General features: G+C 59.2%; 1 protein-coding gene across 3 annotated transcripts in view; it reads left to right on the forward strand.

Annotated features, from left to right (window-relative positions):
* CDH4 (cadherin 4) overlaps positions 1-26,678 on the forward strand; it is a 496,939-nt gene that overhangs the window by 353,032 nt on the left and 117,229 nt on the right. For all 3 annotated transcript variants that reach the window (XM_072801632.1, XM_072801634.1, XM_072801633.1), the window contains exon 3: positions 12,306-12,532. In XM_072801632.1, coding sequence (XP_072657733.1) covers positions 12,306-12,532 — 227 coding nt within the window. The remainder of the gene's footprint in view (positions 1-12,305; positions 12,533-26,678) is intronic.

Below are 26,678 nucleotides of genomic sequence, written 5' to 3' on the forward strand. Positions count from 1 at the left end.
CTGTCGGTGTGATGGAGAGAGGGGGCGTGCTTGCCTTTCCCAGGTCCTTCTTGTTTACTGTAGAGGCACGGCTGGCAGGCGGCCCGGGTGTATTTACGGCTCAGGTTCGGGGCCAGGTGTAGGTTCAGCCCCAGCAGACCAAAGCTGAGGAGGTGCCAGGTGAGGGGGCCGCCGGCGCCAGGCGGGTGGGCCCATCCCAGCGCCACCAGGTGTGCACCTCATGCGTCCGAGCCACACAGCCCCACAGACGCCCAGACACCCTCGTCCTGCCCAGGCCCCGCCAAGGCTCCCTCCGAACCCGGGAGACAGGACTTGTGAGCTCACAGGCCCTGGCAGCCGTCCTCAGGCTCCCGGCCCCGGGGTGCCCACCGGAGGCGCTCGTCCACCTGCAGCCCCGCACCGTCTTCCTGAGCCGCAGCGGTGGCCCTGACGCAGTCCTGGGCGTCCCTCCCGTCACGGAGCAGGTGGGCTCGACCCACGCCGCGGGGCCTGGTAGCCAGTGCATGCTGGAACCCCCCTGAGGGTTCTGGGTCGAGGCTCCCCCCTCGTGTGTCCGTCTGCAGTCAAGGGCGGAGGGTAAAGCATGTTTTTGTTTATTTGTGTGTCTTTAACTTAAACGGTTGCTGGTTCAGTGTTAGGAGGCCCCGAAGGAAACATTTGTTAGCACCTCTGGGGCGCCGACGACCCAGGGAGGGGTGCTGCTCCCGTCTGTGCCGTCCGCCCCTGCAGACGCCCGGCTCAGGAGGGGCCCCGTCTGTGCAGGCCGTGGGGGCTGGCGGGGAGCTCGTGCGTGCACATGTGAACACGCCGCTCCCTAGGGGTGTGCCCGCGCGAGCGACCCCTGCCACCGCCCCGTGCTCACAGCCAGGAGCCCGCTCCTGATCACGGAGTCCCAGAGGCCCCCTGACCGTCCCTGCCCCACCAAGCCCCATCGGCCTTGCTCTTCTCCGTAGCTCCGAGAGGCCCCCACGCCGTCCCGCAACGTCCCCTTCTCCTGTCCCCTCCACTGGGACGCGGCACCGTGACTGCCGGCCCTTGGCGTTGCCCACTCTGGGGAACAGAGGCTCCCCAAGGAGGTAGCAGGGGAGGGCAAGCCAGGCCAGTCAGTAGGTGGAGGGACATGGTGGATGGACGGGCGGACGCGTCCATGGCTTTGCTCCTTCCCCCGCGGGATGCTGAGCCCATGAGGGGCCTTGGTGGTCACAGGCCTCCGCAGGCTCCAGGACGACGGGGTCGCAGCAGGCCGCGGATCCCACCGTCAGAGCAGGGCTCCCTCTGGGCCGGTCGGCGGGGACCGCCTTCCCAGACCTCCCCGGGGCCCCAAAACCCATGTGGTCCTCAGTGTCTGCAACAGCTCACTGGGAACTGGGAAGGAACTAGAGCGGGTGAGTGTCCCCAGCAGGGACGCTGCCAAACAGCCCCACCCTGTCCTTGGGGCGACATGGAGTAAAGTCATGAGCAGGTGTGGAGGCCAGGTCCTCTGTGGGGGCGAGAACTGCCCCCTCTGGTGGCTCCCCCCACAAAGGACCTGGTGGGGGGGACGGGGGCGCAGGGTGGAGAGGTGACCCTGGGGACAGGCAAGAGCCATGTCTCTCCTGGGCCTTAATCACGAGCGACCTCATTAGCTTGGTCCTGACAAGAAGACGCTGATGAGAGGGAGGCAGGCGGCTCTAAAAATAGCCAGTCCTGCTTCCTGGGCTGCGGGGGGCACCCCCGGGCCTGGCTCCCCTGAGCCCTCGCTGCAGCTGCTGCACCCACCACGGGCTCTGCCCAAGGGACGCCATGACACAGACACCCACCGAGGCCCCCAGCCGCAGGCCGTGTGGGCCCGGCCACCCGCTCCCTGTGTCCCAGGCGAGCCGTCCATGGGTGGGGAGGAGATGAGCCGTCTGTCCTGGGGGGTGAGCCATTCATTGTCGGGGAGCAAGCCGTCCATCCTGGGGGGAGAGTCGTCTGTCGTAGGAGGATGAGCTGTCCATTGTGGGGGCAGTGGGTCGTCCATCGTGGGGGCTGAGTGGTCCATTATCCGGAGAGAGTTGTCCATCGTGGAGGGACAAGCTGTCCACCATCAGGGGGCAAGCTGTCCACCGTGGGGGCGAGCCATCCGTCATCAGGGAGAGCCTTCCATCGTCCGGGGGGAGCCGTCCATCATCAGGGGACGAGCTGTCCGTCATCGGGGGGAGCCGTCCATCATCAGGAGATGAGCTGTCCATTGTCAGGGGGGAGCCTTCCAGCATCAGGGCAAGCCGCCCATCGTCAGGGGATGAGGTGTCCATTGTCGGGGGGAGCCGTCCATCATCAGGGCGAGCCGTCTGGCAAGCCCTGCCTGGGCTGTGTCACCTGCACCGCAAAGCCCTGGGAACGGGTGTCGGAGACGCTGCTCAGCTGACCGTCCTGAAGGCAGATACCGACCGGAGTCCGTCTCCCCGTGGGCCCCTCTGTGTGCGGGGTGACAGCCGTGGCTGCGTAGCCACTGGGCGAGGGGGATGGTCTGGGCGCTGAGCCTGGCACGTTTCCTGGCAGGTGTACGAACTCTGTATGCAGAAGCTGCCGCTATGGTCACAATGACGTCCTCTGGTCCGTCACAGGCTGGCCAGGGACGTGTGAGCTCGCACGGCCCCAAATACAAACGGTCACTCTTCCCGACGGCCTCCGTGCTGGGCCTGCACCATGGGGCATGCAGGGGGCCTCTGAATGCTGCTTCCAGGAGAAGGGGGTGTGCTCTGAGCTCACGCCCCCCTCCTCCCCTTGGCCGGCCGGGAAGGACCCCGAGCTGGTCCTTTGTCTCTTCCTCAGCAGCATCACGGGAGAGCCGGGGAGCTTTGCGCCCACAAGTGTGCTGCGTGGTGGCCGTGACCGTCTGCTGTGGATGGACGCCCGGGGTGGTTTTCACGCGGGAGCTCGTCACAGCAAGACACAGGAAGAGGGCAGGATAGAATGAGCTACAGCCTGGAACCCCGGCAGCCCCCCCCCCCCGGCCCGCTCTGTCCCCAGGGACAACCACACTTGTGTAGGGAGTGGCAGGGAAGGGGGTGCTCCTGGTGGCACAGGCCTGGGGGTCCGGGAGGCAGCAAGGCCGGGAGCCCCGTCAGCACCCGCCCTGCCCCTCGCGGGCCGTGGACCTCGGGGCTCAGTGAACCTCTCCGTTTCTTCAGCTTCCCGGGGAAGCACGTCCCTCCGCGGCCGCCTTTCCAGCGTGGGGACAGCCGCAGTCAAGGCCGCGGAGGACAGCGTCCTCGGGGAGCTGCCTGGGGCGTCCCCAGCAGGCGGGACGTGCCCGTCGGGTCCTCCTCGCGCCCCTGCCAGCGTGCGAGGGCGGGTTTCACCCGGTTTGTCACCCGGTTCCGAGTCTGCGCGCTCCGTGCCGAGGGGCATCCACGCGGTTCGCTACCGAGGCGGGTAGGACTGCCGCTCGGGAAAGAACGTGCCCTCAGCAGCCCTCCTTGGACCCCGAGTCCTTCCCCGCCGCCCCATCGCTGCGTCTCCAACACACCTGCACGTTTGTCTTCTCAAGCGAAGCACCGTTAATTAGCACCAGAGCCCAGAGACTTCGCGGTCCGTGCGTGAGCCCGGGGCCGTTCCCAGACTGGTCTCACGCTCGGGGCCCCAGGTGGGGGCCACACACGCGCCTCCCGGCAGGTGCCTCCACCTGCCACGCGGCCCCGTAAATACTGAGTAAGGTCAGCAAGAGTCTCCGGGGGCCGTGGGGGGGAGGGGAGGGCACGTGCCGGAAGGAAGACACAGGCCACTCAGACGAGGGCACACGTGAGTCGCCACTTTGGCTGATTGTTCTTGGACGCGAAGGATGTCCTGGGAGAGACGAAGCCGGTGACGGCTGGAGCGTGGCGTCGGTTCATTAGGAAGACACCCAGAGGGAGAAGCGGGTTTTACGCTCCCTGCCATAAATGAAATGGCACAAGAGAGGTTTCAATGTTTTGCTTTCAAATGGGATTTTTAACATTTCTGAAACTGCGTGTTTTTCTCTGGAGAAGGAATGTCTGACGGATAACGAATATCCGTTTTTTAATAGATTTTTTTTAAGCAATTTTAGGTTTATGGGGAAAGAGAGCAGAAAGTGCAGGGAGTTCCCACCCCCGCCCCACGACTCCCCCACTGTTGGCACCGACAAGCTGGTGTTGAGAGACGATTATTAACGGAAGCCCCTAGTGTGTGTTGGAGTCGCTCCTGATGCTGTTAATTTCTGTGGGTTTGGACAAATGCATCATGACGTGAACCCTCTGTTGTAGCGTCACCGGAGCATCTTCGCCTCCCAGGCACCGGCCCCGCTGCCCCCGCTGCCCTCGCTCCCCAGCCCCCGGCAACCGCTGGTCGTCTGCGTCTCCACGGCCGCACCTTTTCCAGAACACCGCAGGGTGGGAGTCCCCCGGGGAGCGGCCTGTTCAGGTGTGCTTCCTCCACCTAGCCACCTGCATCTCGGTTCCCCCCGCGTCTTCTCGGGGCTCCTCAGTTCACCCACTACTCACATTTTTTTTTTAAGATTTTTATTTATTTATTCCTGAGAGACACAGAGAGAGAGAGAGGCAGAGACACAGGCAGAGGGAGAAGCAGGCTCCATGCAGGGAGCCCGACACGAGACTCGATCCCAGGACCCTGGGGTCACACCCTGAGCCCAAGGCAGACGCTCACCCGCTGAGCCCCCCAGGCGCCCCCAACACTAAGGGAAATGGAACGTGTGCATCTCCCCCCACCCGCGGCCCTCAAGCACCTGCTGGTAGGAGCCAGAGTCCCAGTGAGGCGTGGAGGCCCAGACTGGAGGCCGTGGTCAGAGCCACGATGAAGCAGGCAGGGCGCCAGCCTCGGGGAGCACTAACGACCGCCCCCAACAAGCTGCGGGGCCGGGCAGGAGCGAACAGCCCCGTGCACAACGTGGAGCCAAGCACGTGGTATATACACGTCGTGGGGAGAAACGGGTGTGGGCGGCTGAGCCGAGGGCCGCGGGGAAGGGGGGACAAGTGGGGCAGCCTGTGTGGAGCCCTGAGAGTGCGCCCCCACCTTCCCCCGCGAGGTGCTGGGAGGCAGGTGCACGTGCACACCCTGCACGGGAGAGACTGGGCGGTGGTGGCCAGGCTCAGACACGAAGAAGCACTGAGCCGATGTAGAATGAATTAGGGCAGCTCCGTGTCACGGCCACCGCTGGTTTGGAGACAAGGGACGGGGAGGGGCCCGTGCGTGTGGTCTGAGGTTTGCAGAGGAGGCGGCACCGAAGGGGTGGGGCGGTGCAGGCAGCAGACGAGGGGTGGAAGGGTCGCCAGTGCCCAAGCGGGGGCTCGGAACCCCTGAGCGCGGGGCCGGGGCACCTCGAGGCCGCGCTGGAAGGGTCGCCTTTGGATTGGAGGCACATGCGGTCACAGTGTTGGTGTGTGACATACCGTCCAGGCGCGGGCTCTCCTGGTCCCTGCAAGCACAGCCGCGGACCCTGCCCGGCCCCCGACCCCGGCGGCACGAGGAGCGTGCCCTGGTCCGTGCTTCGGGAACCCGTGCCGAGCACAAGGATGGCAGAGGACACTGGAGGCGGCACCGGGTCCCCAGGTCTCGTCCTGGCCCCAGAGGCACCGTCGCGCGGCCCCACTCGGGCTAACCGCTCCCGGGCACCAGCCCCACGGGGCAGCCCCTCCCCAGTGTGTGAGCAGGGGACGTGCGCAGTCTCCACGGCCCGGCCTCCTGCGCCCCGCAAGCAGGACTGCTGGTTCTGGTGTGGCTGTGGCCGTGGGCAGACGTCCGGCCGTAGGACCACGTGGAGGAGACACACGCAGGGCAGCGTGTTTGTGTTCAAATCACAGGCCGGGAAACAGCGCGGGGGGACGTGCAAGGGTCCGGGCGGCCTGAGGTTCCAGGCAGGGGGGCAGCGGGCGTGAGGCCTGTGACCCAGCCCCCCGAGGGGCCGCACGAGCACCGCCAGCACGCCTGGCCACGTAATGAAACCCGCCGGACAGCCGTCCGCTTTTCATGATCACCGCCTCCTGGCATCTCTGAAGATGCCCGAGACGAGGGGGCCGCTGCTGCCCAGCACTGTGCCCCCGGCCCCCCGGGAAGCCACTGGACGAATGAGCTGGGGGGTGGGGGTTCTCAGCTGAGATGAATGCTGGAAGGCTCCTCGGAGGAGGTGCACGTGCTCCTGAAGGGTGAAGGGTGTTACAGGCAACGGGAGCCACGTGTGTGGACGCCGAGCGCTCGACCAACAGGGAAGGGATAGGCCGTCGGGGGTGAGAGCAGCCCTGGGCACCCAGCTGCTGACCTCCTGGCTGCCCCGGGGGCAGGGCCCTAAGCGGGAAGACGTGGTGAAAGCCGTCCCAGCAGGACCAGTGGTGGCCACCTGGCCGGCCTCACTGACCCTTCAGCTCCAGCCTCGGGCTCTCGTCCCTGAGACTTGGGCCCTTGCGGGGGGTCTCACTGTGGAGAATCAGGGAGAAGAGGCATCGCTGAGGTCACTCAGCACAGGGTGTGCCCCCAGGGCCCCTGCTCATCACCTCCCTCCAACCTGATCTTCACTCCAAGTTCCTGCTGCCCGGGCCTGCCCCGACCCCCTCCGGCTCCCCAGCACCTGGAAGGTGCCTGGAGTGTAGGATGGATGGGTAAGGGGCTGTGGAGGGAGGGAGGGAGTGTGGGGAGGAGGGTGTGGAGGGAGGGAGGGAGGGAGGGAGGGAGGGAGGACGGACGGATGCAAGGAGGGAGGGAGGCTGGACGGAGGGATGGACAGTGGACGGGGGAAGGATGGACGGGTGGAGGGATGGATGGGTGGACAGAGGGATGGACCGATGGAGGGATGGACAGGTAGATGGAGGGAGGGAGGGAGGGACAGTGGATGGAGGGAGGAATGGATGGGTGGATGGAGGGACGGATGAAGGAAGGATGGAGATGAACAGGAAGAAGGATGGACGGATGAAAGGAAGGAGGAGGGATGGCTGGAAGGAGGAGGAAGGAGGAAGTCCGGCCGACTCCTTGCCGAACTCACCCTGGGCACGGCCCCAGCTACGAGCTCACCTCGGGCTCGTTTGTCCTTCTCAGTTCACCCAAAAAGAAAAATAACAAAAAGGCATGTTTCATAACCACGGCGCAACTCCCAGGAGGAGACACAGCCGGCGCCCCGTCACTGTCAGGCAGGTGCTGCCGTGAGGACGCGATCCGCGCCCCTGGCCCTCCGCTCCCCGCGCCGGCGCCCACCTCGCTCCTCCCACCGGGGAGCACGGCCGGCGAGGGGGCTGCCGTGTGTCCCCTCCCGGGACGTGGATGTGGCCCCGCGCGCCGCGGACGGGCACGGCTGCACAGGCCTGTCGCCAGCCCGCAGCGAGCCAGCAAGGCCCGGGCCAAGGCGGGGACAAGGTTTTAAGCGAGTTTTTTGTTCGTTTTCCATCCTGGAGAAATGAAAGAAGCCGCACACGGCGAGTATCAAATCGTTACGATCTCCGGATTTCAGAACTGACCGGAGGCCGGAGCCCGACCCCCACATTCCAGCGCTTGGAACGGACAGTTTCCACACGTGAAATTGGCACCAGCTACAAACGTTGTGCGTGCACGAAATTCTAAGAAAAATGTGATAGTCTGGCTCGCTGCGCGCTTTGCATTTGGGGCATCAATTAACTAAATATTAAAAGTGCCCAGGGCCCGTATGGAGAAGGTTGGCTTCCGTCACAACGCTGGGCCCCGCGGGTTTCGGAGGCTCAGGGAGGGCTTGTGGAATCACCCGAATAAATGAACGTGCTCCCGAACGTGATTAATGGTCTCCCTGCGAGTTCAGTTCGCTTCTCTGTACGGCGAGGGGCTGAAGTAGCTCGTTTCTGCGGTGCCTCCGGGCCCGACATTCTGGGGTTTTGTGACCTTCCTGGGAAATTCTGGAGACTCCTGGAGCCATGAGGCCGTCTGGGTGCCGGGCAGGTGTCCCGCCCACGGACCACGGATGTTTGCGGAATGATGACCTGCGGGACCTTGGCCGAGAGCCGTGGCTCCCCGGGGCCTGTCCCCGTATGCGCCAGGCCGGGCAAGGCTGGTCCTGGCCACAGCGGGGACGCGCAGGACCCTCAGAGAGGCAGCAGCTTGTCAAGCACAGACCTGGGTGCAAGCCGTACCCCAGAGGGCCCTGGGCCACGTGGCATGGCCGCAGTGCCCCCCCCCATGCACACACACGCAGGCAGGGACGGACGGTGCAGTGGCGTCGGCCGTCACTGGCGATGCGGTCGGGGTCCCGGGGCCCCGGGGCCGGTGCTCGGGCGCGCAGACGGCACGAGGCCTGCCCACGGAGCGGCTCCCCGGCCCCCACGCTGGCTGCGCCGCCGCGCCCAGGGAACAGAGGCAGCGGGGCCGCCGCTGTGTGTACTTAAATGATTGGATTTCGTGTCTCTCAGGACTCCTGTCTCTTGTCAAGTTTGTTTAAAACTAATGGAAGTAATTAGCAAGCCCCGGAGCCGCGTGCAGCAGGAGCGCCGCCACCCCGCGTCGCGGCCCCGGACCCGGAGGCAGCTCGGCCGGCCTCCTTCGGGGGAGCCCAGCTGGGGGGCGCCCCCCGCCAGCACCTACCCCACCGAGCGACTTCCACTCCCGGGGCTGCTGACGGCCTGCCCGCCTCACCGGGGCCTGGGGCGCCGAGCCTCAGACCGGGCGCGGGTTCCACCGGGGCTGCTTTCTCCAAACAGCAGCACAAGGTTCCCTCTCGAGACGGAGATGCACACAGAGCTGACGTAGGAGAGTCTCCCTGGGGCGCCGGGGCGCAGTCGGTTAAGCATCCAAACTTGGTTTGGGCTCAGGTCATGATCTCAGGGTCGTGGGATCGAGCCCCACGTGGGGCTCCGTGCTGGGTGTGGCGTCAGCTTAGGGTTCTCTCCCTCTCCCTCTGCCCCTTCCGCTCACACTCTCTCTTTCTAAAATAAATAAATTGGGGCCCCTGAGGGGCTCAGGGGTGGAGCGTCTGCCCTCCACTCAGGCAGTGACCCCGGGGTCCTGGGATCAAGTCCCGCATCGGGCTCCCTGCACGGAGCCTGCTTCTCCCTCTGCCTGTGTCTCTGCCTCTCTCTCTGTGTCTCTCAGGAATAAATAAGTAAAATCTTTAAAAATAAAATAAATTCATAAAATCTTTTTTAAAAAAAGGAGAGTCCCCCTGGCAGCTCGGCGTGGCATCAGGGGCCTGCAGCACCCCACCTCCAGCTCTCACCAGCTTCAGGAAGGTGCTAAGAGTTTCTGGGACTCAATTTCCTCACCTGCAGACCAAAGAGGCCGCTGCCCACCAGCTGCGCCTAGTGGGGCGCCCGGGGCCTGGGAGGGGGGTCGCTTCCCCGGGAGCCAGGCTTGGAGGCAGGAGAGATGCACAACCTGAATTTAATCAGGGCAGGAGCTTCTCCGCATTTGCTGGTTTCATGTGAAACATTGAGGGAAGCGTTTCTTCTAGAATCTCATGGGACTTTAATTTTTTCTGAAAACTAAGGGAGAAACGAGATCAAAAACGAGCACATCAAGGGAAGTATTGACTGAACATGTTAATACTGGGCTGCTGGCCTTCGCAGCCTGGGATGCTCTGTCCCGCCCTGCCCGGCTCCTGCAGACCCCGCGGCCCCCCCAGGGCTGGGGGAGATGGTGCGCCCGGGGTGGGCCACATCCCGCCGTCCCCTCACGGCCCGGAGCTCCAGGTGGGGGCATCGTGGGGAGGCCTCGCCTCCTTCCGTAGTGACTGTTTGCCGGCGCCATCCTCGGCCCTGGGGGCCACGGTGGGACGCAGGACAGCGGCCGTGCACTCACGCGCGGCGGTGCAGGCGGACACAGGCAGGGAGCAGAGGATGCCAGACAGGTGCAGGGATGCAGCGCGAGAGGCGGCGCACAGGGCCGGCGGGGCCTTGGGGTCCCACTGCTTCCCAGGAAGCTGACCACAGCTGCCATCGCGCGGCCCCGGGTCCTGTCCCACGCGGGGTGGAGGCCGTTCTCAGGCCCCGGGCCAGCCTGGCCTGCGCAGGAGCTCGTGGGTGCTCGGTGCCCACAGCACCCTGGCCTAGGCCGGGCAGGAGAAGCAGGTGCTCTGGGCCGCTCGGAGCCGGCTTCCCAGAACCCTGAGACCTGCATGGCCCCACGCGCCCTGTTGGTTGGCCGACCCCTTCCTCAGAACACGCCAGGTGACAAATGGCCATGGGGCTTCTCATGTGTCCAAACGGGTCCCCAGGGGGAGAGGCGGCCTCCCCAGGGCCTACCCCGTTGGGTCTGGCCAGGTCCCTGCCTTTCAGAATGGAAAGACGCCGACTTTTTTTTTTTTTAAGATTTTCTTTATTTATTCATGAGAGACACAGAGAGAGAGAGAAAGAGAGAGAGAGAGGCAGAGACACAGGCAGAGAGAGAAGCAGGTTCCGTGCAGGGAGCCCGATGCGGGACTCGATCCCGGGTCTCCAGGATCAGGCCCCGGGCTGAAGGCGGCGCTAAACCGCGGAGCCACCCGGGCTGCCCGGACGCCGACTTTTAAAGCCCGCGAAGGTCTTGTGGACACCCGTGTGGGGAAGCGCTCACTTTACCCCAAGGGCGTGATTGGTGACAGGTTGGGCGTCATCGCACGTTCGATGGCACCATCCCCGCTGTCCTGGCAGGTGTCCCCCGCCCCCTGGGATGTGCGTCATCTGAGGGTCCCTGTGGACGGCGCCGCACCTTCCCTGCCGGGGCCACACCACCGCCTCCTCAGACGTCACCAAACCCTGTGACTACGGCGGCGTCTACGTTTAATCTTCATGGGACGCAAGCCCTCCCGCCGCTGTCCAAGGCCGTTAGTGTTACTAGAAATTTGCGGTTAGACAACAAAGGAGCTTATTTATGTATTTTGTGCTCATCTCCCAACATCCCCCAAACCGTCGTGTTTATCTTTCTCCGTGACAGTTAGGTGTCAGGAATGATTGATCTGCTCAGTTTGTTGCTGATTTTAATTCGCTTGCCGTCGGGGCGAGTCGTACAGTGAGAGCAGCGTGGGATTTTCTTGTCACTTGAAAGGAAATGCAATTATTCCCTCGTCGGCGGGGGGTGTATTTCCAGGGAACCTCGACCCGCCCGAGCCCCGGGTGCCCTCAGTGTCCGAGGACCGGGTCTGTGCACGCGGTGGGGGCGGGGGGCAGGGAGTGGCGCTCCCTCCTCTCAGGCCGGACAGGGCGGAAACGCCGGGCGTCCTCACGTTTGAAAACATTTCTACACCAAACCCTCGAGTGGGAGGCGCTGGTAACCGGGAGACGCCTGCAGTGAAGTATGTGAGATGCGGGACGTACGCGTCGTTTATTATTTCAAGGCAAGCAACAATAAAAGGTGAACACAGGGGAAAAAAACACTTCATCAAATGTAACAGTGAAGCACTTTTTTTAGTTTCTGGAATAAATAGTAATTAAATCATGTAAGCTGTGACAGTGAAATTGCTTAAAAAAGCAATCCTCCCACCGTAATTGCTGAGATACCCACACTTTTATAAATACTAGGTAACTTTATCTATCGTTTCTATCAGCGGAATGTGACACCGGCTGCTGGCGCCTTCTCATTTTACCGTGGCGTTGGCGACAGCTGCAAAAGCACTTGTGTCAAAAACACACTGATGTGGTCCCGGTGAGCTCGCGGCTCCTGAGGTGTCTTTCCCAGCCCAGGGGTTGCAAGTGGCCGGACGGTAGAGTCATTAGGAGGGGCTGGCGATGCGGTGCCTAATTCATGCACGGGGGGCAAAGCTCTGCACGCACCAGAGGGTCGGGAACCCCGCTGCCTGACCCACCCCGTGTCCGGTCCCCGGGAAGGCCCTCGATGACCCCGGGTCCCGCCCAGCCTGCCCCGACAGAGCCTGCGGGCATCAGGTTGGGTCCTTGAGTAATAAAATGCACCAGAGAGCACAGCAGATTCCCACTCGGAACACCGAACGCTGCCTTCCCGGCTCCTTCCACGCACTTAACCTTCTTGGGGTGGAAACAGATCCGTGGGGGCGTTGGGGCATGAGGCCTGCAGGGGCTCGGGGGCTCGGGCCAGGGTCGTTTGCAGGCAGAGCAGAGTGCACCCGCCGTGCAACCCACAGACTCGGGTTGGATTCGGGGATACGGGGACGGGGAGGAGGGCGTGCGGAGACGCCGAGCAGCCAGCCGCGGGGTTTTTTATGTCCTTCTGCGAAGGCCAATAACTAATTCCCTGAACGTGGGAGATAAAACACAATACCTGAAGGTCAAAAAATCAGTTAAATCGTTATTTTCCCCATGTTGCTCCTTCGGAGATCAAGAACCCGCAGCTAAAATCAACCACGCGAGCACCTGCGCCACCCTTCGCCCACAGGCCGGTCCTGACCCTGTCTCCTTTTCCACTTGCAGTCACGTTCAGCAGCTGTCTGGGGACCAAGGGGACACAGTATGAGACCAACAGCGTGGACTTCAAAGTAGAGGCGGATGGGACGGTCTTTGCCACTCGTGAGTTGCGGATCCCCTCGGAGCAGGTGGCGTTCACCGTGACCGCGTGGGACCGCCAGACAGCCAGGCGATGGGATGCCATGGTGCGGCTGCTGGTGGCCCAGCCCTCGTCAGCCCGCTCCGCACACAAGGTAAGATGTGACCACATGCAGGGGTTTGGGGAGGATCCTTCCTCCCTTAGGTCCATGACCCTCAACGGGCTGTGCTGGCCCCAGAGGACCTCTGACCTGCCAGCTTCCTGAGGCCCCATCCCCGGTTTAATGCACAATCTTGACTGTCTTAATTGTTCTTACCCGTTTCTCCCTGGGCACCCCAAATTCTGTAACCTCTCCTGCCTGAGGCTTTGGCCTCAGGTGTGGGGCTGGCAGGTTAGCAGGAAATTGCAGCCCTGTTTGTCCTCATGACCAGTCCCAGCTGCTCACTGCCCCCTGCCTGGGGGTCAGCCCGTGGGGAAGCAGAAAACCTTGCAGCGAACAGGGGGCCTCGGGACCCTCAGAATTACTGTGATGTGAGGTGCATCAGGTCAGCAAAGAGAACGCACCGCGAGAAGCAATGCCTTCTACAGCATTCCCGGGCATTCCTCCGAAAAGACCCTGGGAAGCAAAGGGTTAGACCAGGTTGGTCAGATTCCTTCCTGCACATTTACCCAGCGCCTCACACAATTACGGTGCCTCATGAACCGCAGGGGCAGACAGTCTGCAAGTTTCCCAAGCCGGCGGATCAGGGAACCCTCTTCGGGGCTTCCAAGGAATCCCCTTTGGGAGAACAGGGACCTGTATTTTGTGTTATCTTGTTTTTAAACAAAACAGAGGTGGTTTAGGTTAGAGAAGAGAAAGTGGTGACTCTGGTGGGTAGCTTTCCCCTCTGGCAATGAGTTGATCCACCCAGGAAGGACGTCAAGTGCCCTCATGGCTATGTTGACCCAGGCCTCAAAGCCCATTTCCCTTAGCAGAGCCGCAGTATGTTGCGAGTCTCTCCATGTGGGTGCTGAGACCCTAGGACAGATGGAGGGTCCCATGGTGGTTTCCATTCTTTCCTGGGTGATGATGACGGGCCACGAGCTGGTGAGAAGGCAATGAGCAAGGTGGGCCCTGGGGTGGCTGGGACATGGGCCATGGGGGGACCCCTTCCCTCAGGTGCAGGGCCAGGGGTTGACAGGCTGGCCCCCAGTGTTAAGGCTTATATCCCTGATTGCAGTGGAGAAAATACGTGTCTCAGAGCAGAGGGTAGAGGTCCTTAAAGCCTGTGGAAGTCCTCAGATAAAAGGTACTAATTGAAAACATAATGACACCTTTTGTTAGGCATGTTAATGAAGCGATTTCTGATGCAGTTAATCCCCTGATCCTCTTGGAAGGTGATTGCAATTAGTCCTCAGTACAAGTGCCTCTCCAGCCCCACGTCAGGCTGGCCCAACAAGCACCCAAGGGGCAAAAGGAGAGGCGAGGAATCTGCATCCCAGACTCAGGCCATCCTGGCAAGTCTAGATGCGGGGTACTGTGGGGCCACATGCCTGCGTGCATGAAAGGTGGCGGGCAGAGTCTCTGCAGCCCGCCCAACCCAGCCCTTCTCTATTCATTTCAGGTCACCTGATGACTCCCTGTGTCTTCTTACTTTCAAACTCAGAATTCCTTGTCCTGACTTTTTAGGACCCTGCCTAGGCCTTGTCCTAGGAGGTATCCACCCCTCTGGCTCTCAAAACATCTGTAAGTGGCTCCTCTCATTGTCCCCACTTTACAGTTAGGGACACTGAGTCACGGGACCACAGCCCCTATGCTGAATGGAAGAATCAGTGTTCTAGAGAGGAGTGAAAACTGGCTTTCTAGGTATGACTGAGCCCAGCACCATAAAGCAGCCTGGCTGCCCTGGGTTACAGTTTAAATTAAATCTTCTTTAATTTACTGTCTGATGCTTTGGGACATGTCACTTGACCACACCAAGATTTACTGATATGGAAAATAGGATAACAGTGGGGTTGTCACAGGTATTATATGAGGTTATGTGTCATACAGATTGTAGACTCACAAGAGCCCTGCTGCAAGGATGCAGCTCTTACTACTGCCATCAGCATGGTCCCTACCCTCAGTCTTGTGCCCATCACAGCCACTGGACCCTCCCCAGGGTGGTTCCTGGGGACAGGAAGGAGGGTCTGTGTAAGACAGAGTCACTTAGTTGGTTTGTCCTTACAAAGACCAATACCAACCTTTGAATAATGTCGCTCTCTATAAATGGTTTAATGTAATACCATACTGTTGACATCCCCGACCACCTGCCAGAATCAAATGTCAATCTTCTCCAGTGGAAAGTACCTCACTAGGCCTTGAATTATACCCGTCTTCTCTTATAAACAATGCCTAGCACTCAGCAGAAAATAACTGGGCACACAGTAGCTACAGGTAATGGAGTTATCAGACATAGGAATTATAATATCTATGCTTACAGTGTTTAAGCTTACTGAATACAAGATTTTTAAAGAAGAGTAGAAAGGAATTGCACAATTTTAAGATGGAAAAATGCAACAAACAAAAGAGCTCAATGGGTAGATATATGTGCAGATTAGATGCAGTTGAAGAGAGATTTAGTGAAGCAGAAAATGTCAGAAGAAATATTCAGGCTAAATGACAAGGAGAAGGAAAATACAGAAGGAAGAGTAAGCTGGAGAAGTAGCAAGAGGTCCCCAAAAATGTATGTTTGGAATATGAGGGGGGGATAAAATGGAGCCAAAGTAATAATTGAAAAGATAATGACAGAAGACATCCAGGCATCATTTCAACGTGCCCCGTGGATTCTACGTGGGATAATATGAAGAAAGTTGCACTTAGGCTCAGTCTTCACACATTCAGGCTGCTGGAAGGAAACACTGTAGGCTGGGCAGCTTGTAAACAACAGGCATGGATTCCTTGAATTCTGGAGGCGGGAAGTCTGTGACCAGAGTGGCAATGTGGTCAGGTCCCCGAGAGGGCCTCCTGCCGACTGCTGCCTTTGATGTCTTAAATCCTCACCTGGCAGCAAGCAGACACTCGAGTGTCACTCATGGGCACCAATCCCATCTGGCATGACCTCCTCTGATCCTAATCACCCTGCAAGGCTGCACCTCCTGACACCATCACCCTGAGGCACAAGTTCCAGCATACGAATTTGAGGCCACATGCATTCAGTCCACAACAGGCATTTTATGGTAAAATGTCTGAACACCAAAGTCACACAGAAGATCTGAAATCCAACAGAAGCCAGCTCCAGGGAAGGCACAACGATGATAGGAGAGCTGGCTTCTCGAAGGGGCGAAGGGACGATGGGCACCAGAAGGTGGTGGGTGGTGACAGACACAGGATTTTGTTACCCAGTGAAAGTCTCCTTCAGGAACCACCACAAGAGACTCTGCTATAGGTTATGTTCTTCAGGCAGAAATAGGACGCTTTGAGATGAAAGCTTAGAGTGAAAAGCCATGAAAAGAATAAGTAGATACAAATAATTGTGAGCAAGGCGGGTGAGATGCTACGTGAGGTGTAAGCTACAGGACAGACGAGAAAGCATGCATGGAGCCAGAGGATCACGGAGCCAGAGAATCCAGGATGCTCACATGCCCTGGAAGATGATGGAAATGGAATTAATACACTACTCGGATAAGACAAAGACCCCTGTACAAGGTCTTGGAAAATCACCATCAGGTCACAGTGGTAGACACGATCAATTTGAGATGCACAAGGAGCCCTGGCCAAGGTAGATGGCATTTCAAGTCATAAGTAAATCTGAACTTGAGGAGTGACCTAAAGGCCTTGTACTAACGTGATAAAAAGATATCTATCATAATACCGTCTTTATTTTCCCATGGGATTCTCACAGGACTCTAACGTGATTGCAAAGGAAGCATTATGCTCTCACCGGGTAACTTAATAATGACCCAGCACCGTGCAAAGGAGAGCTAAGCCCTCCTGCCTCCTGGGTGCACGTCCTGTTCAAATGTTTTCACCTCTTCTAGTCTGCAGATTTAGGCAATATTTTTTTAAAGTGCCTTTAAAAATATGCTTTGTGTAAAGATGGAGAAAAGTTGAGAATAAAAAGACGCGGGGAAAACACCATGCAATTCTCATCAGAGGGGAGCTGGGCATTCTGTTAATGTACGAGTCCTAAATTTGTGTGCACCTGATAATCCAGCTTCAAAATACTTAGGCAAAAACTGGTAGGACTAAAAGGAGAAATAAACAAATATTCCATGAAAGGTTAAAATTAGCACACACACCTCTGAGTCCCCGATAGAGCCGGCAGACGGACAGCCAGCAAGGAAATCGAAGTCTCGGCCCACAGATTTAATGAGTCTGGCCTCCCCTCCGAAACCCAGAACCAAGCACGGCTGCGAACACGTGACCTTCAGGGATGCCCAGCACCTTCGCGACACGTGGCTGCAGGCTCAATCTCCAGCCTCAGGCTTAGAATCAGAGCAAGGAAGGAGGAAGGTAACCGAAAAGCCCCCGTAGATTTGGAAGTCGAGTGAAGAGCCTCCTGCCCGGGCCTCGCAGGAAGGAAACCGCATGCAGGGTGCACAGTGTTCTGAGCAGAGCGCGCGGGAGGAGCCAAGGTCACGCCCAGGGGAGCGGCCCACCTTACCTGCGTGAGAACAGAAGGGTGGGAGCCCTCGGTCTAAACATTTAAAAAATTAGGGAAAGAAACGAAGCAGAACAAAGTGGAAAGAAAGAAATGGTCAACGCAAGAGGAGAAGGTAATGGAATCAAAATCATAGGATTCCCAAGGACAGCAGCTGAGCCTCTGAACTCCCGAGCCGATCAGAGGGAGCAAGGAACCGCCGTGATCCGAATCGGAAGGGACAACAGGGCGTGATGAGCAGCCTCGCGGTCGGTTGCCGTGTGTGGCGGACGGTCAATGCCGACACACTTGGGAACATACCCGAAGTGACAAGGTTCTGGGAATATGCTGCTCACCAAGACCAACAGGAGCAGAAAACCTCAACTATTCCGTTATCACGAACACCTTTCAATTCAGACACGCGTCCCACGGCCACGGCCACGCGTGAAGCGCTACCCCAACTGTAGGGAGGACTTAAAGCTCATCCCGAGAAACTTGTCCAGAGAGGCGAACAGGCGCCCAGCCAGAACCGGCGAGAACTCCGAAGGGGCAGGAGGGGAGCGGGTTGCCATGCACCAGGCTGCTCTTAAATCGATGAAAACAACACCCAAGCAAAATACTAACAAGCTCAAGTGCACCCGTGTCTGCAAAGGACAAACCGTGGCTGCACGGGTCCGTTCCGAGAGCAGAAGACTGCTCTAACTCCTGGAAGCAGATACCTGTGATTCAACACAAAATAAGGTGCAGACACCACGTGACCACCTGAATATCGGTTGTTAAATGTAACTTCATTCAGGATGAAATATTCAGCAAATTAGGAAAAGAAGGGACCACCCCTACCCTCGTCAAGGGCGTGCAGCACACCGCCAGGGTGCGATGGGGATACTCGGAGCCTCCCTTGACATCCGAAATAGCACGAGGCTGCTCTTCCGTCACATGCCAGAGCTTCAAGCCGCTGAGGTCAGGCGAGAAAAGGAGTCAGAATAAACAGACCCGGCGGTGTGCGTAGTTTATAGGATTGTGAATGTCAAGAACCCAAAATAATGTGCCGAGAACCTGTTGGGCTGGGTGAGTGAGGTTAGTTAGCAAGAGTGCTCGGTGCAAAAGCAATTGCACCTCCACGCACCAGGAATAAATAGCTAGAAAACGAAATTTGAGCTGGATGCCAATGACAATCGCATTTAAAATGATCATACAGCCAGGAATAAATCTGGCGAAACCTTTATAAGACCCTTACGTGTTGTTGAGAACAATTAAAGACCCTGAAAACCAGAACTTCTGCTCATAGCTCAGAAAGCTTGGTGCCGTGGTGACGCCAGTTCACCCAGAGGTCCCTGGAGACTCAACGGTCCAACACGAATGACAATCACAGCATGTTTTGCTTGTCTACTAGTTTATAGAAGGGCAGAGAGATGACTTTAACCGTTTTTAAAGATTTATTTATTTATTTGAGAGAGAGAGAGAAGGGGGGGAGGTCAGAGAGAGAGAGTGAGAGAATCTCCAGCAGATCCCCCGCTGAGCATGACGCAGAGCTCGATCCTACAACCCCAAGATCATGACCTGAGCCAAAATCAAGAGTTGGATGCTTAACCAGCTGGGCCACCCAGCTGCCCATAGATGACTTTAAATGTTTAAATGAAAATGCAAAGGCCCAAGAATAGCCCATAACAGCACGAAGATTGGTATTTGGGACGTGGTGAGGTCTATGTGCAAACCAGAGCAGTTTCTTGACCTCAGCACTGCTGGCATTCAGGCCAGACCATCCTCCATGGTGGGGTGGTCCTGCACGCTGTAGGACGTCCACCCAGCAGCATCCCCGGCCCCTACCCCTAGACCCCCATTGCCACCAGAGCTCTTTCCAGTCTTTGCAAAATGTTTCCAGGGACTAAAGTCTCCCCCATTTGAGAACCATTAACTGCAGTAATTAAAATGGGTGGTTTAGGGGCGCCTGGGTGACTCAGTGGTTGAGCATCTGCCTTCCGCCCAGGGCATGATCCTGGGGTCCTGGGATCAAGTCCTACATCGGGCTTCCTGCATGGAGCCTGCTTCTCCCTCTGCCTATGTCTCTGCCTCTCTCTCCATGTCACTCATGAAAAAATAAAATAAAATAAAATAAATAAAATAGGGTGGCTAAGGAGCAAAGGTGATCAGATAGACAAATGGAGCAGAATGGCAAGCAAAGAAAAAAACATTTCATGTTTTTTAAAAATCATCCTCAGGGAGGAGTAGCTTTTACACAGTAGAATTCACTCGCTTCACGTATACGGCCTGATAAACCCCGTCAGTGCACATGGTGCAGGCGCTTGATTTTTATAAGAGCAGCGCTCTGTGGCCAAGGTCAGTACACTAGAGCCCGCGGCCAGATCTGACCTGCCACCTGCCACCCGCCTTTTGATGGCCTGCAAGCTAAGCATGGTTTCTATATTTTTAAACGGTTGTATAAGTATCTATATTAATACCTTTGATTTCACTTCTTGGCCTGCGATGCCTAAAATATTGAACTATCTGACCCCCTTAACAAAAAGTTTGCCGGGCCCTACCTAGGATAACGGAGGAAGGACGATCTTTTCAGTAGATGATGCTTAAGGAATAAAGGTGGAATGACCCCTAGCCCACCCCACCGCCCAAAATCAATTCTGGGCAGAATTTTTTTCTATAATGCATGCTGAGGGCTTCCCGGCTGAGTTTGGGGACGGTGGGGAGTTCAGATGGGGACACAGTGAGCAGAGGTGCAGCTGGCAAAAGGTTCTGGACACAGAAAGCACCCTTTCCAAGGGAGCAGTGTGCAGGATGGAAAGTCCCGGGAAGCTCTTGCCAAAAGGAGCTTTGAAGTACATCCCCCAAGGACCAGCGTGCGGGGTCCCCCTAATTTCCCGGTTCCGTGAATCCTCTTTCTCCAAGTGCAGCCTCCCTGCCCGGTGTTTTGGGCGACTCGGTGGAGCTGGACAAAACTGACAGCTCCCTGGTGAGACGAGCCATAAAAATCTGGCAAGTTTTCCCCTTCCCGTTTCCTCTCTTAGCAACTATTCAAAGGCAGCCTTTCTGTGGGTAATACCAGCCATGCTGGAATCTGGAATAACATTTTTTTGTGCAGTCTTGCAGGAAAGCTGATAGCAATTCAATTAGAAAATGCAAATGAGGTCACATATTTCCCACAGGAGTGCTGGATCGCCCCCGAGGAATCGGAGCAATATTCTGGCCTAACAGTAAATACTGAAGATAAAGGTTCGCGCATGGTTGTCAGCTGACGGGCTGCGCTCGCACTCGAACGTGGCAATGGGACCTGTGGGTATAGTTTGCAAAAAAGAAACTGTTGTTTATGAAACTAATCCTGGCTCTTAACGCGCACGTCAGCATTTATGAAAGATACACTCAGGCGAGCGGCACCCACGCCCGGCCGGCCCCGGGGCGGACATGGTCTCCCCACGCGTTCCTGCGTCCCCGCCTTGGACGGGCCGAAAGCGTCCCCCGGGGAGCATCTGCGGGGTGCTAACCTGCGCTCACTCGGAATGGGGGAGTTTGTCGGAAGGCCTCGCAGACACGCAGGTCAGGCTGGTGTGCTGACGCCGCGGGGAAATCTGGACACAGACACGCATGCAGGGGGGACTCCGCAGGTGAAGTCGGGGAGCAGGGCGACGCTTCCACAGCCAAGGACGGTGGAGACGGCCAGCCGGCCGCCGGAGTGGAGGACAGAGGCCCCGAGTGGATTCTCCCCACGGCCCCAGAGGGAACTGCCCCCGCCCCCCCCGCCCCGACACCTTGACCTCAGACTTCCGCTGTCACCACGCCCCGGGCTCTGGTGCTTTGGCTCGGCGGCCCCAGGACGCTGTCTCACCAGGCATGTGGCCTCCCCGCCTGTGGCTGAGCGGACTGCAGACAGACCTCGTGTAGGCCCCCAAACGTGGGCTGTGGGTCCCAAGCCGGGGTCCCGCCCAGGCCTCCAGACGCCCCCAGGTCTCCGCATGCTGCCGCGCAGTCCCCAGGACAGCAAGAACAGGTCTGGCCAAGACCCCTATGGCGAGGCCCTGCCGTCCGTCTGCACCCGCCCACAGTTCGTCACCCCTCCATCCCGAGAGCAGGCAGGAGCCCGTCGCCTCCATCACCAAGGACCCCCAGGGGGGTCACGACACGGTGCGCTGGAGACGGCCCGCTAAGGACCCGTTCCTGCCGTCCACCTGCCCACCCGAGAGGTGAGACCCCTCAGGCAAGGCCGGCCGAGGCAGGAAGGCCCCCAAGTGAGCACCGGAGGGCCGGCGCGCCTGGGCCTGCACCCAGACACCGCAGATTCAGAGGTTTTGACTGAAAGGGGCCCCGTGGGGCTTTCCGCGCAAGGTGGTGCCTTGGGAAGGCACCCAGGTCAGAGGTGCTGCCCGAGGGATGGAGTGTGTGACTTCAGACAGTGGCAAGACGGCTCTTTCATCTCTTCCCAGAAGACGGATGGCCTCGTGCGAGCGATCAGCCATCGTGGGCGAGGAGTAGACGTGTCCGCGCCCATGCCCCGTGGGGGCGGCCTCCTGCAGCCCTAATGCGTGTTCGCCCCCCCCCCCACCACAGGGCTGCTCCAGGCACACGCCGGACTGCCCACACCCCACAAGCCCTATATCCCTGCACGTCAGGGCCCCGCAGCCCCGCACCCCCACACCGCTGGGTCCCCAGGGATGAGCGGAACTCCTCAAACTCACGGCGGCTGTTAACTGTTGGCGCGCAGGGTGTGAGTGGTGGTTGTACCTAGTCGGAGGGGCCTCTTGGCTTCCTTGTCTGCGGTTTCGGAGAACGGCCCTCGGGCGACGCGTCCACCCGACTGTCCTCTCCTGGCCCCGGGTGAGCAGGACGTGCCCGGCGGGAAAGCTAAACGCTGACACTATTTCAGGCTGCAAAGGGCCCCGCACACCCGGGTGCCGGGGTTGACCCGCCCGCCCTCTTGCGGGGCGGAGGTGACGGGTCACCGGCACAGCCCGGGGGGCCTCACGACTCTGGCCGGCACTGTCCCAGTGAGACCGGCCGGGCGGGAGCCGAGTCAGGCAGGAGCGGCAGCTCGCTGATGCTTGGCAGCCGGGCGGAGACCAAAGGGACGAGGACGAGCGTCGCTGCCAGGCAAGGAAGCTTCCGGCATGTCAGCCGGGGCAGACAGGCCACACGGGTCCCTGCAGTCTCCAGGAGCACGATCTCGAGGTGGACATGACGGGCAGGGCACCCTCAGAGGATTCTGGGGTCCCCTGGGTCAGAAAGCTCCCAAGTCCCTCTCTTGGTTCCCTGGGGGAGTGACGACCGAGCACGGCTGTGTCCCTGCCCGACGCACCCTGCGGCAGCCTCTGTGTCCCCATACCCCGGGAACTGGGAGCCGGCCCTGAGCAGGGGGCAGAGGCTGCCGCCGTGTCCAGGGTCAGAAAGGCGACATTAGGAGCCAAGGCCTAAAGCATAAGAGAAGACAGAGGCCGCCTCCAGCCCCGGCCTCTCCCGTCCTTGGGCGAGATCCCGTCTCAGCCCATCCGAGTCTAGGCCTGGGGGGCCGGGCGGCCAGCGCCAGGGGACACTTCTCTGCACGCAGCCTCCTGGGCGCGTAGTGAGCGGAGACGGCACGGGTGCGTGTGTGCACAAGAGCTGTGAGCACTGCAGACGTGCTTGTGCCCTTGGGCTGTTGCTCACCCACCCCCGGGGCCTGTAGCCCCTGATGGGGGCTGGCGTGTGCGTGTGCATGCACGCGAGTGAGGCAGCGTGGGTGCAGGCTGCCCTCCGGTAGGTGTTTCTGGTGAAAATCAAGCAGGTGTGTCCAGACGCACGCAGGTTGGTGGTTCTCTCCAGGCCGTGGCTCCCACCGGATGTTTGGTGAAGTATAAAATCCTTCTTGTTCCTGAAGATGTTTCTGGAAACAACAGAGAGGCGGTCGTGGGCGCTTCTGCTTTGAGAAGAAGCCCCAGCGAGGTCACCTGTGAGCCTGAGCCCCGCCACCCGGCGTACACGCGGCCTGGAGCCCATCCTGCGGGCCCCACGTCCTCGGTGGACAGCAGAACCGACTACGGGGCTGAACATCCCCGGGGCGCCTTCCGGAAGGAAATGAGACTGGAAGTCTGGTTGAGTTAAGGCTCTCAGGCCGACCCTGATCACGTCCTCTTTGAAGCCTTCCAGAGCCATCAACGCTGACAAAACTGACGATATTTCTCACTAATTGACACCAATGTGAAAGATTCATTTGGTTCCACCGCTAACAACTCCGGGAAAAAAGTAACACAGTGTGGCTTAACTTGCTAATTTAATTTAATTTAAATTTTTTTTTTTTTTTTGCTGCGATTGTCCCCCCCTCCCCCGTAAAATGAAGAGTAGTTTCGTTTAAAATGTTTCTAGACAAGTATGATTTTCTTGATTCTCTCAAGGCGTGCAGAGGAGCCTAGAGACACTTTGGGTTGTCACAACTGGGGGTGGGGGCGGCAGGTAGGGGAGTTTCTGGCATCAAGTAGGTGGGGGCCACGGACCCCCGGCAAATGCCCAGGAGGCCACACCCCGGAGAGCAGTCTAGTTCCTAATGTCGGCAGTGCCGAGGCGCAGAGGCCCTGGGCTGGAGACAGGTGTTCAACCGCCGGGGCCCTGGGGGTCCTGGGTGAGCTGGGGAGGCCTGGACGGCTGAGCAACCCGGCTGGACGCGTGGTGTGAGCCTCGTGCACGCACACCCACACCCACACCCACACGGGGGGGCTCGTCGGGATGGGGTGGGGTCTCCCGTCCTGCCCTCTGTGCTTGGATCCTAGGCCTCACCGCGGCCCCTGAGCCTGCCGTCTGCACATGCATGCTGCCCTGCAGGGTGCACCCTGTCCTGCCTGCACTGGGTGCTGTGCCGACCGCATCCTCATTTTTGGGGAGAGAGAAGGCGAAGGAGGACAGGGGGTGACCTTTGAGGTATTCAAGAGAAAGGTGGTTCTGACGCCAATAGGAACAGCATGACACCTTCCCAACCAGGAGCCCCCGGCTGGTAAAAGTGCCTGAGCAGCCCCGACTGAAGTCTTTCCACGGGGGCGGCTCAGTTTCCGGACCTGGGTCCCCCTGCTTGGCCCGGGTGGGACAGGGTGTCAGGAGCGCTCACGCTAACCAGCCGCAGGGCAGAGAGGAGCCGTGCGCCAGCTCGGGGGACGTGACCGGTCACTGCACCTGCCAGGGCCTCACCTGCCCAGGTGTGTGCGGGGACGACAGCAGCCCCTCCCTCCCCGATGCCCTGGGTGTGAGTGAGCAACGAAGACGCTCTCCCATGGGGATACAGGAGGGAATAACCAAGCCAGGAATGATTTCCATGGGAATTTGCAAACCCGCCTGCCCTTCCTAGAAGAGATCAGGAGTCAGAAATAGCGTAGTGCTGTGGGGGGAAGATCACACCTGCGTCCATCTGCTCAGGGGCCATGCGCACGTCGGAAAATCCGCTCGGCGCCTCTCAGAACCAAACTCATGCAAATGTTTATTTAGAACGGCTCGCATGTTCTATTTGCTGAGGAACAGAGATGTTTCCCCGTTGTTTTATTTTGTGTTTGTTAAATACCATTTTACTCTGTCCGTCCTTAGCTGCCATGGAAACCAGCCAGAAGGCTGCAGATAGCAGCCTAGTTAAATATTTTAAATATACATGCTTGCAGGCAAACAAAATGTACCATTTTTCAAATGCATATTGAAAGGGGAGTAGGAGGCAGAGAAATGAACTATCAGGACAGACTTTAGTGCTTCTTTTGTTTTTAAGATTCTGATTATCTTCAGTGAAAATCAGCACCAGGTTTGACATGGGGGGTGGGGGAGGCGGTATTTCCTTTACAGAAGCACGTGTCACCCAAAGCCGTAAGGAAGCAGTGGAAACAGGAGGAGACAGAGGAGAGGCATAAGTGACACCCGTGTTCGGGGAATAAAGCACGACCGACCACCTCGGTCAGGTCACAGTGCACGAGGGCCGTGGCCTCCCGCACATCCCCCTGACCACAGACCCCTGTGCCATCAGTGATCTTGGAGCACCAGGCCCTTCGTCGTGTTTTTGCGTCTGAGATGGGCCACTTACTTCCCCAGCTGTTAGGGCCGTTCAGGAACGGGCAGGTGGGACGATGGACACAGGTCAGTGGTCACTGTGCGCGTGTGAATCACAGGTGCCTCCGAGCCCGGGCGGGACCCGGCAGGGAGGCTAAAGGAACGAGGTACCGGCTGCATTCACTGGCACCTGCTCGGTGTCACGAAGGACGGGGAGCGGGGGAGAAGGGCTGCTTTATTCGTGGGAGTGGAGAAAACGAAGCTTGTGGCCTCCCAGGGCCCCCAGAACCTTCCGTCCTCCAAGCGCAGATCCCCCCGTGCGGGGAGGCCGGCGCTCAGCCGCGCACTGACCGCACAGAGAAGGGTGTGCACCGCCCGGCCCGGAAGGCGGGAGAACAGGCCCAGGGAGGTTAGAGCCCAGCGTCGCCCTCTCCCGCCCCCAGCCCTTCCTCATCGTCTGCCCGGTGCCCGCCCGAGGAAGCCGTGTCCGGGCATCGGGGTCCGCAGGCCTGCAGTGCCGGTCGCGGGAGTCGGCCCCCCAGGGACGCCGAGGGGAGGGGCCTGGGTGCACATGTGAAGCCCACCCGGAGCCCCGTGGTGAAGGAGAAGCCTTGAGCATCAGCAGACACGGTGCCCGCGTGGCATGTCCCACCGGGAACAAAGTGGAGATTTTTCCATAGATTCTTTTATCAAATCAGATGGATTCGGGTCCAGGCCACTTTCTCAAAAGCGGAAGGAATTTGAGAGGCTAAGGAAGGAAGCGTCCAGCAGGTCAACCCCGGACCTGAGGATGGCGGGGAGGGCCTGTCGGGGCGTCAGGCTGTCATCTGTGACATCTTTGGGGGGTCAGGGCTGCTGGGCACACCTTAGAAATGCACCCCTTGGGGTCTGGCACGTGGGCATCTTGAGGCAGTTTCCATATTAGTTGCGTCTGCTGAGAGGGCGACTCTGAGCATCCCACCCCATCCCCACTCCCCGGAGGATAGCCGACTCCTTTTACCCACCACGCTTTGCAGAAGCGCCAAGTGTCCCTGGTCTAATGACTGTGCTGGGAGCCCGGTGCCGCTCCCGCCCCCCTTCTTGCTCCCGCCCCCTCTGCACCCTCCTCCCTCTGCCCCCCTCTGCCCCCCTTCTGCCCTCCCTCTGCTCCCCCTCTGCTCCCACCCCTGGGTTTCCACGGGGCTGCCCCTACCTTGGCCCGTGACACTCTTCACTTGGCCTTGCCCAGGCTCTGCCCTTCCTCTCGTGTCCCTTTGCACCTGGGAGGCATTTCTAGAGCAGGTGCTTGGCTCCAACCCCCGGGAGCCTGTCCACCATGCGGGTGGACTGGGGATGGGCCTCCCCCCTCCCTGCTCCACAGCACCTGATACGACGGGTCAGGAAGGGGTGCAGCGGGACCTGTCGCCTGCATCCCTATCACGAGGAAATAGGGACATAGTCACCCAGGAAGCAGCAGATGCCCACCCCCGACCAAGATGGCAGGAAGGGCCCGAGGGAAGCCACCTGAGCTCCGTGGCCTCTGATTATTTATGCTTCCTATTTACCTTCACCTCTGATGCTTGACAAGTCAGCCCATTTAACAGCCAGTGCTCACACTTGGCTCTTAATAACTCTGTGTCCCTTACAGGTGAACAGTTAGATAATAGAAAATATGATGAATTAGAACTTTTTGCATGTAGATGGGAGGAGGTGCGTATGATCGTAGCC

Source organism: Canis lupus, chromosome 26, assembly GCF_048164855.1.
Source record: "Canis lupus baileyi chromosome 26, mCanLup2.hap1, whole genome shotgun sequence".
Lineage (NCBI taxonomy): Eukaryota > Metazoa > Chordata > Mammalia > Carnivora > Canidae > Canis > Canis lupus.